Source organism: Anabas testudineus, chromosome 23 (genome assembly GCF_900324465.2).
Source record: "Anabas testudineus chromosome 23, fAnaTes1.2, whole genome shotgun sequence".
Classification (NCBI taxonomy): domain Eukaryota; kingdom Metazoa; phylum Chordata; class Actinopteri; order Anabantiformes; family Anabantidae; genus Anabas; species Anabas testudineus.
In genome coordinates this window covers 4,385,646-4,401,778 of record NC_046631.1, presented here as the reverse complement: position 1 = coordinate 4,401,778, position 16,133 = coordinate 4,385,646, and the positions used below count along the sequence as shown (strand labels likewise).

General features: G+C 45.1%; 1 protein-coding gene across 1 annotated transcript; it reads right to left on the bottom strand.

The window, feature by feature from the left end:
* Nucleotides 1-11,081: 11,081 nt before the first annotated feature.
* pim3 (Pim-3 proto-oncogene, serine/threonine kinase) lies at nt 11,082-15,928 on the bottom strand. Its single transcript, XM_026363792.1, has 6 exons — nt 15,423-15,928; nt 15,068-15,177; nt 14,903-14,953; nt 14,391-14,754; nt 13,354-13,530; nt 11,082-12,922 (listed from the first exon to the last, which is right to left on the bottom strand). Exons 1-6 carry the CDS (start codon nt 15,508-15,510, stop codon nt 12,720-12,722), a joined length of 993 nt encoding a protein of 330 aa, XP_026219577.1. The 5' UTR covers nt 15,511-15,928; the 3' UTR covers nt 11,082-12,719.
* Nucleotides 15,929-16,133: the final 205 nt, after the last annotated feature.

Sequence of the window (16,133 nt, the reverse complement as noted above, 5' to 3'; positions counted from 1 at the left end):
AGAACACTGTGGAAACAATTCGAAAGCCCTCAGGCCTGCCGCGTTTACGTCACCACCAGTCTTTACATTCTTGAGCTGTCAGGGCTGTATGTGCCCTATGGCGGCTTTTATTCTTTAAGACACACTGTGGAATTAAGGTGTAGTCCTGATCAAACCCTAGTAACGTCAACTTACAGGTGTTGTCAAATCGAGAAGCAAAAAGGTTTACAGTAGCTGCATATCAATCAATCATAGTCAAATTAAAGCTAGATAAAGGATACGAGTTGTTGGTTTTACTCCTGGGAGCTTGCTATCATGATTTTAATATTGTACATCAAGGGTAATTTTAGGCATTGGGGAGGAAAACTGTGTGTGTGTGTTTGATTGTGTTCCTGTGAGTGACCACGTGACTGTACACCTCCTACTCCTGACGTTTGGCTGTTACTCATGAGCAGCGTGAACGCGGATGCGCACACAGAGCGCGACAAGGGGGAAAAGCCTAGAAGATATTATTGTCATTCAGCGGCGAGCGAATGACACAGTGGCACGCACTGAGCGGTGACGCAGGGGCTTTCATCCCGGCTCCTTCCACTTCATGTCCTGGCAACAAAACACAGCAAGCACGAAAAAATAAGAGGGATGGAGGGCGGGAGGGGGAAGGGAGAAAATGGCAGTCCTCAGCCTTTTCCAGGTCTTGAATAATTAAACAACGCTGAGCAGCTCACTGAGCAGATAACTAAGGCTCTATTTTTAGTCAGCATGAGCAACGCCTGCTGGTCATGACTCATTAAAAGGTAAGAAGTGGAGCAGAACAACATGCACACGTATGGATGCTCGCATTCAGTCACATACGTACACACAGTTTGGTGCAAGTGTGTGTGCATGTTCATGAGTGGGAGCGGCGCATGTAGGAAAGTGCGATAGGGATTGTTGACTCTATCCAGCGTGTTGGAAACACACACACACACACACACACAGACATAAAAGTTACCTCTCCATTACGTCATCAGTTCATTCTGTGACTCCCAGTCTGACAGCGGGCTGTTTGCACACCAAACTAACCAACAGCTGACCAAGAACCGCAAAGAAAATAAAAAGGACTGAAGGCTGATTTGAGGTAGTGACCTGCAAATCACCCCCTGGCTCCTGCTCTATAGGAGGGCATTGATTAAATGCTCGTTCTTCTTCATATCAGTTTCACCCATTTCGCACACAGTCGACACAGATTTCAGTCAATCTGCTTCAACTACAACATGCGGCACAACAGCTGAAAAACAGATGGGATACATGATACTCATAACCTTTAATATTGACACAGTCTGAGCTGCGTTGGTGACATCACTGTGACCTCCATATAATAACCAGGAGCAAATAGAGACAATGCAAACATGTGCGTGACTGGAGAGGCGTAGAAACATTGTGCACAGTTGACATTTATCTCCACTACACACTTAGAATAGCTTTTTAAATGAGCACGTTTGCAGCGAGGGCAACTGGAAAAATGAAGGAAATCTGAAATCTAGCCTCTCTCTTCCTCTTCTTCTCCATTCAAAAATGTTTGTTTTTTTTTTTTTAACCCTGCAAGTGTCCACAGTGTGTGTCCACAGCCCTGGCAGCATCATCACTTATTGAGTAACAAACTCTGCTGGGACCTCTGCCATCCACCTGAAACACAGAAACACCCACATTAGCAGCTCTCTCTGGTTGATTTCCAGAGTTTTCCTGTGCTACTCTGGCTCTTTCTGCTCCTCTCCGTGTGTGTGTGTGTGTGTGTGTGCGTTTTTTATTTTCTCTCATGCTTGGCAGAGAACAGCAAGGTGAGCAAGGTGCTTTACTAAAAGTTATTTTGAGTTTATGTGCACTCACTCAACCCCCAAACTGAACACAAGGATCAGGCCTTATTGATTCACAGGCCCTCTCTGTTTTACATGGCGTACTTAAAATCTGCAGGATTTAACAGGCGAATCCTTTCTAAAGAACAATTTTATCAAAGACAAACTAGTTTGATACTTGTATTATATTCAATTCAATTTACTACACAGCACCAGAATGAGCAGAATCATCTCACGGCACCTTACTGAGTTACATATAACACTTGAAAATGGATTTTACAAAATATAATCAAGCTACATTTAGTTTTTTTTGTGTCTCAAACAACTTTAGAAAACAGCAGGGTTGCAGAAAAGGCTGGAAAGTAGGCCACAATCAGTGGCCTCGCTGCTCAGCCATATTTCCACTTTGCTGCTGTGTGTTATGACGCTGGATGTGACCTAGTTCTGTTCGGGCAGAGCATCTGAGCTCCCTGCTGCAGGTTATGCTGTGTTGCACTCACTCACTCCCCATAAAACTAAAGCGTGATACTTGTGGCAAAGAGCTTGTGGGAATTCATGCTCGGCTGCAGCAGAGCTGGAAGAACAGCGGCGGCTTCTAATGCAGCAGTGACCTGAGCTTTGTCTGTTTTGTTTTGTTTTCTTTTGCTTTATATCACACATTAGTCCACATTCGTCATGGGCAGTGATAGCCTGCAATCTGGCCACATAAAGAAATGATCACTGTGTCCACACAGGAGGGGAAGCGTGAGCAGCTGCTCCATACTGTATGTACACAGAGAGTAGAGAGAGTAGGTCACCTGCTTTCTGTGAGTCCAATACGCAGACAATGTGGTTACGTGATCGAAAACCAGAAAACCAGGTCGTGTTTGTGGCCCATCCTCCATCACGCCGTGGCCAAGTGGCCAAGATGACCAACCTGTGTGAACATTAACAGTAATCTGACCAATCAGCGGAGAGGACGTCGCGTAGTTGGAAGTGACGTGTTCAGGTTCGTTTGGATTTTTCTGTGTGTGAAACGAAACCGAACCGAAGGTTTACAAACTCATCCACTGATTCGGACCAAAGCAAACGAATTAAGGTGTAAAAAGCAACAATAGATTTGATTTTATGCTGCTGTGACGGCCATGTACTGAATAAAATTTGACATGAGAACAACAAGAAACACAAAAAGTTCATTTCACGCGTGCTCTCTTTTCAGACCAAGCTCTTTTGGACTATGGAAGGATCAACCTTGCGTCCAGATGCTGAATCAGGTCCCTGCTGGACGTCTTCCAGTCTCTCAAAGAACAAACGTCCGAGATTTGTCTGTTGCAGATCTAGTGGAGTTTACTTGCCTATTTCTGTCCTTGACCTCTACATATTACTCTACAGTGGTCCCATATTTCTCAGTTTTTAATAAATTTCTATATTATGTAGAAATAAATATGTTTATGATCATAACAGCATTGGTCTTGGTCTTCAACTTGCAATGTTTATATTCGTGTGCCTTCACATGCAACTGTGTTGTATCTTGTGTGTCTCTTTTCCTGGTGTATCTGTATATTCCTGTGTGTGTGTGTGTGTGTGTCAGTGTTATGGGAGTTGGATGGTACTGAGAAAGACACAGCCTTTTGGGAACAATAGTGGCTTATTATTGTGAATCCCTTGTTTCCCCTTTCTCAGAACTGGCTGGCCTAGGTGTATAACAACAGTAACATGATCACTGTGGCAACCGTGCCCATCGCTGTGGCTACAGAGCCTCAGGTAAACAAGGAGGAGGGGGAGGTGGGGGGGAAGTGACGAGGAGACGAGGAAAAGTAGAGGCGAGGAAGAGGATGGAAAAGGAAGAATAGGAGACAGGAAGATGCTACAAGTTAACACGAGACACCAAGGGAAGGGAACATAAAGCGAGGGGAGGTGGGAACAGTATGGAGAGAAAAGGAGAGAGCAGTGAACACCACGGGCTGAGAGGTTGACAGGAAGAAGGTAAAGGTTAAACCAGTGCCCTTTGTCAGTGTTTTCATGTTCCAAAGCGATCAACCCCCAGAAACCAATGTTCCAAAAAAAAAAAGAAGAACAACATCACCGTTTCTGACCGACTTCTCCCTAAACCTGTTTGCTCACTCCCGTCACCCGCGTGCACGTTACGCCTCAAAGTATCATTTAAAACCATGAGAAGCATCTGAGGTGAAACCAACACAACTGCCCACACCGATGAAGTAACCCGAGGGCGAGAACGCGCTCGGGTTCCTGTGAATGAAAAGAAGAAAGGAGAAAGAGGGAAGCAAAAAGAGATGTGGCCACACTGACGACAGTCAGTTTTATTTTATTTTTTTATGTCTTATACCTTGAAGTGAACTTGTTGTGATGTTAGAATAACTGTGTGAGCAACATAAAAAAAAGAAGCAAGTGAATGAATGGATTGTGGCTCCTTGGGATTTTTATCCGCCACATGCTGTCACTGAATCGGGGTCACTCTGTTCCAGAGCTGTTCCATGACGGACTGGTTTTTTTGTTTTTTGTTTTGTTTTGTTTTTTTCTTTGTAAGAAGAACCGAGGCTGCATGATGTTGACATCCAGTAATGCTGACTCACACCTTGAGCTCTGATGCTCAGGCGAACACAGTCACGTTGAACGGAGCAGCATGACTGTGGCAATGTGCTGACAGCAAGAGAAGCTGAGGGTACGGTTTCTGACAGGGATAAGGCTGCTTTATTAATGCTCCAACCAGGACAGACGGGCTCAGGGAAGATGACGAACTGACAGGGGAGCAGAGCTGTGGAGTGGCTTATATAGCGGTGGGGGTGGAGACAATGACACAGGTGAACCAGATGAAGGTTAACAAGGTGCATGGAGGTTGAGGAGCTTTTTCCTTTTTCATACATTTGCAAACAATTTAAAAATTCTCGAAAACCCGAAATAAATCCGCCCCCAATAAATGTCGTGACCAGCTGAGAGAAAACAAATGTTGTCCTCCCAAAAGTGTAAATTGACTTCAAAACCCACGTCTTCCCACAAGTGGCTGTGTGCAGTCGATCCCCTCCAAAATCAGAATGAAGACTTCACCCGTGGCTTAAACTTAACCACGTTGTTTTTGTGCCTCAATATAACCAAGCCCATCATGGTTTCATAATCATAACCGGATGTTTATATTGTTTGCACGGCAATTATGGTGCTATTTGAAGAGACGCCGGCAATTTTTGCAACTTTCTGAAACTGACAAACTGACAAACATGCCGCCTTCATGTCGGCTGATGGACTGCTCTGGTGTGTGGAGGTCAGAAAGCATCGTTCTTCGTGCACGCCTGTGTGTTAAAACAGTTGTGCACATAGCACGTAAAGACACACTGACCATCATTATCAACATCATTTACTTTTTCCGCAGCACGGCGTAACCTTCGGGGCGAGTTTGCCTTGGAATAGTAATACAAGGTGGAGTGGGAAAAATACTGCAACAATAATCTATGTGATTCTTTGTGCAGCTGTGGAGAATCAGTCGCACTAAAAGAGCGGTTAATGTTTCAAAGTCATCAAAACAGTCTGTACTTCGTTATTGGCGGGGTCATCAAATGCTCCCAGTTTGATTTCTCAGCACATTTAAGTTCTTAGAAAGCAAAACAACGCCCATAATTCTCTCTTCTCTGTTCCCACTGATTCCCAGGGTCTTCCCAAGGCCGTATATTCTCAGGCTGAGCAAGTGGTTAAAGCGCGGCCCTATGGTGTACCTACTGTGTGTGGCTGAGCACGAAGCGTGGAGGACTGAGCAGCAATGAAGGAGTAGTTTCCCCACACAGTGGTAGTTTTCTCCCCTTTCCGAGCGGCTCCCATACATTCCTGGTTGCACGAGGGGAGCCAGGGTTAGCCTGAAGTGGTTGCTGCATACCTGTGGTGAACGTGCGCCCTTTGAATCAGCGTCATCTAGGAGACGTGCCAGCTTTCGTGACAGTCCTGAATAGGAGGCTGTGTGCCCCGCCATTCTCACAGCTTGTAATCAGAGCCCTGCTTGTGTAAACTGTGCCCGGCTATCACATTGGGATATTTACTCAGTTGAAATAAAGGGGAAGTCGATTTGTTTTCACTGCTGTGATATAACCCTGTGACTGCGCCGCTCGTCTTGTTTTTCTCTATAGAGACAGTCTGGGCCCAGACGACTAAGTCTTGAAATGAGTCTGAAGCAACTGGGAATCTGAAATGACCATTGTGCCCTGCCAAAGCTTCATAATTCAGTGTTGAGGTGCAGCAAAAACATCAGCTTGACGGTTAGAGAGCATGCATCATTTTGAATTTAGCTTGATTGATATATACAAGAGTTGTGAGTCATAACAAAAATAATACTTAAAATGTTGGTTTTCACAAGTCCACGCTCTTGGAAGTCTTCTCTTCCTGTAACCCTAAAAATGGAGTGATGCTTGTTTTCAGCCTTTCTGCTAATTATGACCTTTTAGACTCCTCACCAAGTCTATTTTCATCCAAAACACTTTTGTTTGCTGCCACTCATTTTCTATTAAAGCTGCACTAATCAATATTTTTGTATTAGCAATGCATCTAATGTGTATGATGCATTCAGTAATTCTACAATGTCTTTCAGCTTATTGTTTTGGTTTTATGGTCCACGTCTTTTACTGTCAGTTCACACAGACAAGCCCTGCTGCCAGAGCTCTGAGGCTGAACATTTAACATTCAGATGGCCAGAAATGCAGGTTTCAGTGAGCCTTTGAACTCAGCACCTCGGGCTACGGGAGCATACCAAGAGAAAGAGAGTGTAGCTGACACCAGAGAGCCACAAAAGGGCAAAACCACATCTCACTGCAGAACAACACACATCAGTGAAAGACTGAAGGCGCTTATCCATTTTCACTCTTCTACACACACTGTATACAAGATCCGTGCTCTCTCTCTACCAATTAATTTTTGATATCCGCAGGGACTGAGTGACAGGGAGTCCTGCAGCGCTCAACTATGACGATATTCAGTCACTCGCCGTCTTCACCTGTTCGCTACAAGGTCACAGAGGGTTGGAGACAATCCCACCATGCATTGTGCCAAAAAGGAAACACTCTGGTTCAGTCTTCAGTCTGCTCTACCTGACCTTGGATTGTTGGATAGAAACCTGAGGACCAAGTGAGACACTGAAAACTTTTCGTAGAACAGACTCAAGGAACTGGAAACTTGCTGTGTGTCTGCAGTGTTAACCACAGGGGCACTGTGCCTCCTTACTAGGACAACATGTCTGTGCAGCAGTGTGAAAACGGAGTATTTTCCATTAGTTAATCAAGCTTGCCCATCCTTGACCTTGTAAAACCCTGCAAGTCTTCTCCGGCTTAGTGACACATCAACTCCATTTGCAAAAGACAAGTGACTGAATGAAACCCGATCAAGTTGGTAAACTGATAAACACCAGATGCAATGAGAAAGAGTAAAAGATTTTATATTTAGCAGAACGTATGCTACTATTTCAACAGAAGTGTTTTATCTGTATCTTAGACCAGTGCATGATCAGTTTTGAGGATAGAGAATGGCCAATAACTGCGGCACGTGGTGCACAAAAGTCCCCATAAAGAGGATTTATTACCAGATTTTGAGGCCCTGCCTTAAAGAAACCTGTGTAAAAAATCTACAAGCTCTGTGCAACATGTTTCAAAGTCTTTAATACTCAGCAAATGAGGACATATAGTAAACTGTAAACGTTGCTCAAAGAGAGGAAGGAAGAGGGGGTCAGCAGGAGGTCAACAGTTAAATTTGGCCCCTAGGACCCCTGGGCAGGTTGGTCCGGCCGTGCTTGGATATTAGTTGGTTCAATTTGCCTGTGTACTGATGTACACAAACATATGTTGAGTTTAGTGTCGTGTTCCATCAGCAAAAAAACAACAAAACAGTGGCACAGGGCAAAATGAGCATCAGGTCTCCAGTTGCTTTGATCGCATTACAAGCTTGTACAAAGACTGTAACGATTAAGATCTCTATCTCTCTCTCTCTCTCTTCCCCTTTCTGTTTACTATCTCTCTCTCTCCCCTCCTTTTCCTCTCACTTTTTTTGCTCTCCCCGTCTCCACCTGTCTTTCACACGCGCTCACATTTCGACATAATGGGCAGATTGTTCCGACTTCGGAATTTTAAGCGGTCGCAGTCACCTCGGTTCACCTGCTGCACTTGTTGATGTAATTGTTTGGGAGCTTGGCAACAGCAGCGCAGAGCAGAGGACTGATTGAGGCTTTGTAGCCGTGTTTCTATTTAATCTCAGAGGGATCTGCTCGTGTGCTTGTGTGTGTGTATGTATATGTGTGTGTGTGTGTGTGCTCGCTCTTCATGTACAGTGTGTTTGCCCGTCAGTGCATATCTGTGTTGTCTCTACGCTCCTCCTCGTTTCTTTCCGCATGTCCAAAACGCACGCTCTGCCCTTATGTTTACAGTGTGTCTCGTCGACCCAGAACAATGAGTTCCTTCAAGGTGCGTGATGACGGCAGCATGTTCCCACCAGCTGTACAGCCAGGTACTCCTCTCTGGCAGCGGCGCAGCTTTTAATGAACACCGAAGCAGACCTGTGGCAAGTCCCAGAGGAGGCTCAGCTCTAGGTAACAGAGAGCAGGAGGCCTCAAGAGTAGGCAGTAAAGGAACCTGGAACCATTAAGACTAACAACAAAGACTTCTACACAATACAAGCACTGGTTCTAGGAAAAGGACAAGTGACCTTAAGGTGTATTAAGGACATGAAGATTTATTTCCTTTTTGTTAAAGCTGCATTTTTCCTGCACATTTGTTTCACCACACACAAAAACCCTGACCTCATTGAATGAACGCCTTCTCTTTTAGTCCACTAGTAGACTGACCAGGTTTAAAGCTGTTATCCTGCACCGATTTCACAGGTTTTGGTCTGCCTTTTTTTTTTTTTTTTTTTCAAGAGAGATGTAAACTGGTGTAGAAGTGCAGACAACGTGAAAAGATATTTCAGTTTCAGTTTAACACAAAGCGATGAGTCACGGGTTATATTTGTTATCTTCAGTGTGGGAGAGGAGTGTGAGCGCATGCACAGATTCCAGCGCGGAGACATCCAGAACTGTAGCATGCACACATACTGATGCATGTGCGTGCACACGTTCAGCAACATGCACTCGTAGAAATGGCAGCATGCCCTTTTCAATCCACACACACAGGAGTAGTGTGCACTGCCACTACACTTATTGTAGTGGAAGTGTAGTATCGCTGGTGATGCTGGTAACGGTGTGATCTCTGTCTTCTTTTCCTTGTCTTGGTGCTGGCACGGCCGCATGTTCTGCCTGTGTGGGTGCCACCCACCCACCCATCTGTGCCCATCGGGGCCCGAGGACCCAGAGTCCATCTGGCATCTTCCTCTGTGTCTGTCGAGTTGTCACCTACGACGGCCACGACCAAGAGCTTCAACGTGCCGTCTTTTCTGTTCAGAAAATACACAGTAGAACGAAACAAAGCAAAAGGCCTCTCGTTGACTGTCTAGCACCACTTATAATACAGCGTAGCTTCACAGATGGAAGAGTTTGCATAGTTATACAATAAGTGAATGTCAACTTAACTTTAGTAAAATACTTCTACCATTGAAATGATTCAATGCACTACTTTTTACAACAATAACACGCTGCATCTTCTATTTTGAATGCTGTTTTAAATGCTATACCGTCTGATCCTTATTAAGACACTTGGAAAACAGTGGAATCTTTATAGAGGTGAACTAATAAGTGGTGATAGATGATATTAACCAGCCTGTGGGATCAAACCCCAACTGAAAGAGACAGCGGAGTGGCATATGTCCTGCTACATTTAATGAGGATTTCACGGTGAGAGTGGATGAGCCCTCACTATTCACTCATTCTGAGCAGAAGGGACTCTGACGAAGACATGCCAGTCATTTGCATGTCAAAAAAACCCGGAGTCACAAAGACAATAGAGGATTACCAAGGATGCATTTAGAAAAACAGATGTCAGCGTACTGAGTCTGACACTGGTGATCATTTATAGCTCTCTTTTATTACAGGGTGGTGCAGACATGCTGCTAAGGAATAAAGTTAAAGAGTCTCTCTGAGAGTTGTAGTTTTATATACCAGTTTGTTACATTAAAGGAATATATTTCAACATTGCTGGAATTTCACTTATTTGCTTTTGTTGCCAAGAGTCAGATAAGAAATGTGATAGGGCTCTCATATCTGTACAGTAAATATAGGAACAACAATAACCCTGTGGTCTTTATGCTGAGCTAAGCTAATCCAACCATAACGAAACTATACAGACATGTGAATGGTTTCAGTCTCCCTGTCTAACCTTCTACAAAAAAGTATTATAAGTGTTTCATAAGCTTTAAAAACCGGTGCATTCTGTGAAAATAGTCAGGATATTACCCGATTGCTGCTTTAAATGTCTTAACTCGCCTTCTCCATACAGAGAAGACTCTACTCCTATTTCCCAAGCACATTAATATGTAAATCAGTTCGGTCTTTGTGAGTAAGATCCTCGAGAAGACTACGGGACCAGCTGTCTTATGAAATCTTCAGATATTGCCAAATTTTTCCACCCGAGTCAAACTGACAGCAGCCAGTAAGTGTAACTGGATATGAGTAGTAGTATGTATATATATATATATATGAGGTACATATGTGTACCTCATACATATAAAACATGACTTACATTTACATTACAGGCTACACATTGTCCTGATAAAACCTTGGCAGATGGCGTCTTTAGCAGTTCTCCTTCCTCTGTTGGTGGAAGGTGTCACAGGTGAGAGCTAATGGCAGTGACTCACCAGAGGGGGCAGCAACTCCACAGAAAAAAAACAAAATCCACACTCCTGCTTCCTGGAAACCCCTTAAACACAGGCATAAACACTGTAATCCATATCCTTCCTGCACCTAATAATGGAGTCACTTATGCGATTGTACGGTAGGTAAGCAAGAAGGAGGCATAAAATAGAAAAAGCAATTCATTATGTTTTAAAGGCTCCACGTGTTATAAGTGTGTGATCATGCATCAGGTCCCCCGCTCTCTTTTCCTCTGTCGTGCCAGCATCACTCTCTCCAGACACATCTGTCTCTTATTAGCCGCAGCGGTTGCTGGAGGTTGTCATCCAGCTAATGGCTCCTATGATGTTTCTCCTCAGCCATGCCGACACTTGCATCACGTGTAAATGTTATCACTACAGGCAGTGGAGACCAACCACCAGTCATGTCATGTAGGAGAATATTATTTGGAATTCATGTCCAGACAACCACGTATCCACTTTAATTAAATGTGTTCAATGAAATGATCAGGACACCAGACTTATTTCTGTACATAAAAATGGGAGTTTAATTGAAACTTTTGTATCAAAAAATAGCAATATCCATTCTTCACAGCCATAAGTCACACAGCGAAACTGAAAGGTCTCCACTATGAGGCTATGTGACAACTATTAAAGCCGTTGCACCCGTTGTTTAGCTTTCCACAGAAATCAAATTAATCTTGACAGTACAGAAACCAGATGGATTTCTCTGATACTTAGCCATTCAACATTACTAAAAGACTTAGAAAAAAAAAGTAGTTAAATAACATTCAAATGCTCTTCTCAATTTTAAGTAAACTTGTTTTATTCTGCTTTACATTGACAACTGCTTCAGTGCATCCTCCACATCTTTAAAAAAAAAAAAAAAAATGTTGAAATGTAAAAATAACTTATAGGAATGCAAACCAAAGGCCAAGTAGGATATGCAACTTTTCTTTTTAGGGGGAGGGGGTGAATTTTAAGCACTTACAATAAATAAATAAATAGCCACAGAGTGTGGAATGTCTACATGTTTACAAATAAATTAATGCAAATGGGGAGAAAAATGTACAAACACAAAAAAAAAAAAAAAAAACACATGCTGTACAATATTTGTGGAAAAAAAATATATATATATATATAATTGAGTCCATGAATATTGCATTGATTGTGCATTTCACACCCCAAACCCTGAGGGAGGCCAGGGGCAGGGGCCATGTAGTGTCAAGCAGTGAGATGGTGGGAGGCAAAACGAAAGAGTAAGAAAGGGCCACACACCCCACAACAGGCACGGAGGGGTGGGGTGGGGAGGTGTGTGTGTGTGTGAGTTGACATTTTGTAGACATTCAGAAAAAACAGGATCCAGTTTCCAAACACCTGTTCAGGCTATAGAATGAGTGAGCAGCGTTAAAGAGAGCGACACAGAGTTGAGTCAAGTGTGTTTCAAGTATTCCACTGTCAGGAAGAGCCCCCACCTCCTCTCCTATCTAATGCTATCGCAGCCTCTTGGCTGGGGGCTGGTTGACTTACAGTGATAAGAGAAGGTGGGAAAAACAACAACAACAACGACAACAACAACAACAACAACCTAAACCTCTCCTTCCATCACAGCACAGGCAACTGAGCCACCAGGCCATGGGCAAATCCAAAAACAGAGTTGTTGATGAAAGCCACCAGAAAAGCAGCTTTGGAAAAAAAAGGCACTCCAAAATCAAAATTAAAACATTTAAATAAAAAGATTTTTCTCCAAGCTCTATGAGAGCAGCCATGTCTGAATAGGAAGGCCTTGCCTGCATATACCAGCCTAGTAACAAATCAGGTAAAATAAACTTAAAAAGGGGTGGAAATAAATAATGCTGGTAAGACCGCCCAAACAGCAAAAATGTTCCCCATTAGGAAACAAGTATAATCAACTGAAAGAAAAGAAAAAAAAAAAAAGAGGGGATGGGGTCAAATAAGATGAGGAAGAGCAAATAGTAATAAATTAGAAATTCCCTACAAAAGAGGAAAATTAAAGTACATTTTTCTTGCCAACAAGCTGAGTCAAGCGCCCAGCCACCAATGGGCCAGCTGGGCTACGAGCTGCTGGCCTTGAGTCCATATCACTTGCTCCATCCCCATCCCTTCTTTCCCTAGAAAGTCTTTTTCAGTCCATCACAGCCATCCTCAGAGGCTCTCCTTGCTTGAGCTTGTGCTTGAGGAAGAGTCTGTGTCGATGGTCCTGAGCCGTATGTCACCGGCGACCGGCTCCTCCGCTGATTTGGGTGACTCAGTTGTTGCTCTCATCCAAGGGTGGTCGCAAATCTGCTCCAGGGTGGGCCGGTCTGAAGGCCGCAGGGCCAGGCACCATTTGATCAGTTGCTGGCACTCTGAAGTACCAAACAGAACAACATTCGTTAAATAGGACTCTGAACTCAAACTGAGAAATTAGCTTTAGTGAGTTCTGCCTGTATGCTGTGCTGCACTGTATAAGACTCAGTTTGTATGGATCCACAATATGTGTAGGTGGCACAGTCAGCCAATAAAAAGAGGCCACATGATTTAGTTACTAGAGTAGTAGCCAGGGCTGTTACACAAAGTGAACCAAGGGAACAAAATCTGATTTTATTCATGCTTGATAAATCTGTCAACTACCTATTTCAGCAGCTAATCCACAGTGATTGGGAGGTAACAGTCCAATAACAATAGATTTATGATCTAGTCAAAATGGGAGTTGGGTTTTGGGCTGTACCGGTTGCTGTGGCTAGTGGGCAACAGAGGAAGCTTGTGAGTTATGCGTGTTTTGCTGTAGTTAACGTACCAGCTGAAACCCTCCTCCTGAAGTAGAGTCTTCCTCTGAGGATCTCCTCATCCTGCTCAAAGGGGATGTCTCCACACACCATGTCATACAGCAGCACACCTAGCGACCACACCGTCGCAGACCGGCCGTGGTATCTATGGAAGCGGATCCACTCTGGTGGGCTGTACACTCTTGTACCTGTAAAGAAAATGGGGGACAGAGAGGAAAAGGAGGGGGGGTGGGCAGATGATGAGTCTGTGTTTTGTGGGTTTAGTCAAAATCATGAGAATACAAAAGGAATCAGTCATAGAAACGAAGGGAGCAGCAAAGAAGCGACATAAACAAATGAAAATGATGAATGTGTCTGAGTCTAAAATGGCTGAGTCACAGTAGAAAAGCTTTCCATCTTCCTTTAGCTACTAAACACAAACTGGGAGACATGCGTGTGCCTCCTCCCCCCTCTCTCTGTTCCCTTCCCCCCTCCCTTCTGGAAGGAGGAACTTGGATACCAAACAAAACAAAAAAAAAAGGCAACGTGAGCCCATCACGTGAACCATGGACTCGGGTTTCACAACAAACAGATGTTACGTGGCACTGACCTAATACCCACAGAGTGCGAGTGAGTAAAGCTTTACTAACAAAATAAGAACCGGAAAAATAAACAAGGCTCCATCTCGCAGGACGTGGGCGCATCAGACACACGAACGGCCACCGACAGTATAAATAAAGTGTGTGAGTCATGTCTGTGGATCCGTGACGCGCGCGTCATGCGCGTAATAAAACGCGCGGAGATTTTCACTTGGCAGCTTTCATTTACAGTCCCTAATAATCAGAAACCGCGAGACCCTTGGCGAGGAAAACCCAGCACCAAAAACAGAGCACTGCGTCACAGCCCGGTGAACGCCTCCATGTCTGAATATAGCACAGCGGAGCATCAAGGGCAAACACAGCCCAGCCCACACGGATGTCTATTCACAGAAAACAAATTGCAGCTCCAGCACTGGGCGATCTTATAACAGCGATTAATGGGGCAGAGGGGGACGGGGGCGACTGCTTACCGTCGAAATCGGTGTAGACGGTGTCCTTGAGAATCGCCCCTGAGCCAAAGTCAATAAGCTTGAGCTCCCCGCTGCGTAGATCCACAAGCAGGTTTTCATCTTTGATGTCCCTGTGCACCACACCGCAGCTGTAGCAGTGTCTGACCGCCTCCAAAACCTGGCGGAAAAACCCCCGAGCCGTGTCCTCGTCCAGGGCGCCCTTCTCGGTGATGAAGTCGAAAAGGTCCTTGACGAGCTCCGGCCTCTCCATGACGATCAGCCAGCCGTCCGCCCGCTCGTAATAGTCCAGCAATTTGATAACTCCGCGAAACGACGAGCTGACCTTCTTCAGCAGCAGAATCTCCAAAGGCACCATAGCTCCGTTCTGTAACAAAACATGATCCATTTAATAAGCTATAAAAGCAATCTCCATTTAATAACACGTAACCCCCACCCAGCAGCAGGGAGGAGGAGGAGGAGGAGGGGGGGGGGACCAAAACAAAACCACACACAGATCGGGGATGACTACTTACAATTGTGCCCCATTCGGTCACCCTCTCCTTTGCGACATGTTTCACAGCAACCTGAAAGTAAAACACACACAGTACATAAGAAAACAGCAGGCAGATGGTTCGTATATGGCAAGAAAATCAAGTTATTATCCCGGCGCCACATGGAAACTCAAAACACAGCCTCACCGGTGCGCCATCAGAGAGCCGGCTGCCGGCGTACACTGTGCCAAATCCACCGCTACCCAGCACGGATCCCACTTGGTAAACCTTTTCAAATGGCTCCTTCTCCACTTTGACTGAAACAAGAGCAACATATGGAGAAAAATAAAACGTATGTTAGTGCAACGTTTCCACAACAAACCAGCGCTCAGTGCGCGCTCAGGCTGCTACGCTAGCCGTCGCCGACGAGCCGGTGAGCTCCAGAGACGGTGGCTCACTCTAAATGAGGACAAACCACGTTTCCCCGATGCACGGATCGGTGGATAAATCCTAAATCTAACGTGAAGGCAGTGAGGGGGAGGCTGCAGGATGGGTAACCTACCCGGCTGGAGCTGTATTTTCACTGGCAGATGGTCCATGCTCGAAGGATTGCAAATGTGCGAAAATGAACCGAACTTTGACAGCAACATATTCGAGCTGAAAAGCCGGCGTAGACGATCCCTATCCACCCGCTGAGAGTCCGAAAAAAAAAACCAAAAGTAGCGAGAGGAGAGGTGGATTCAGGCGCAGAAGGAACCGTGGCAGTCTCGACAGCTAGCGAACAAGGTACCCCGTCCAGCAGTGCGCCAACTCCGCCGCACCGCGCCCGTCACAGCCGCGTCACGACTGTGAAGTCGAGCACCGGGTCCCGAAAAACCACATAAAAACGGGCTTCTCTCAAGCAGCCGCGCCGACAAAACAGTCCTCTTGGGTAATAACAATCAAAATAAAAACACTCCGGCGTGTGCGTTTGTGTGTGAGGGAGACAGCAGAGTGCGTTTAAAGGTCCTCCGCAGTACGTCGCTGTCCTGACGAGTGGCCGCCGTCTGAGCCGTGGCGCGGTCTAAACCAAGCCAATATTTTGACGCGCAGTGGGATGGCGGTATCCCTCCGCCACCAACACAAGTCGACCCTCGCCTCTAGCTGCAGCGTTACATCGCCCCTGTTTACCAGAAGCGCGTTTAAAATAAACGCAACAGCCACGCAGTGTCGACTCCACCGCACGTTTGTGCGAACATATCATCGGAATAACGTTTTTTTAAGCGCGCACTAC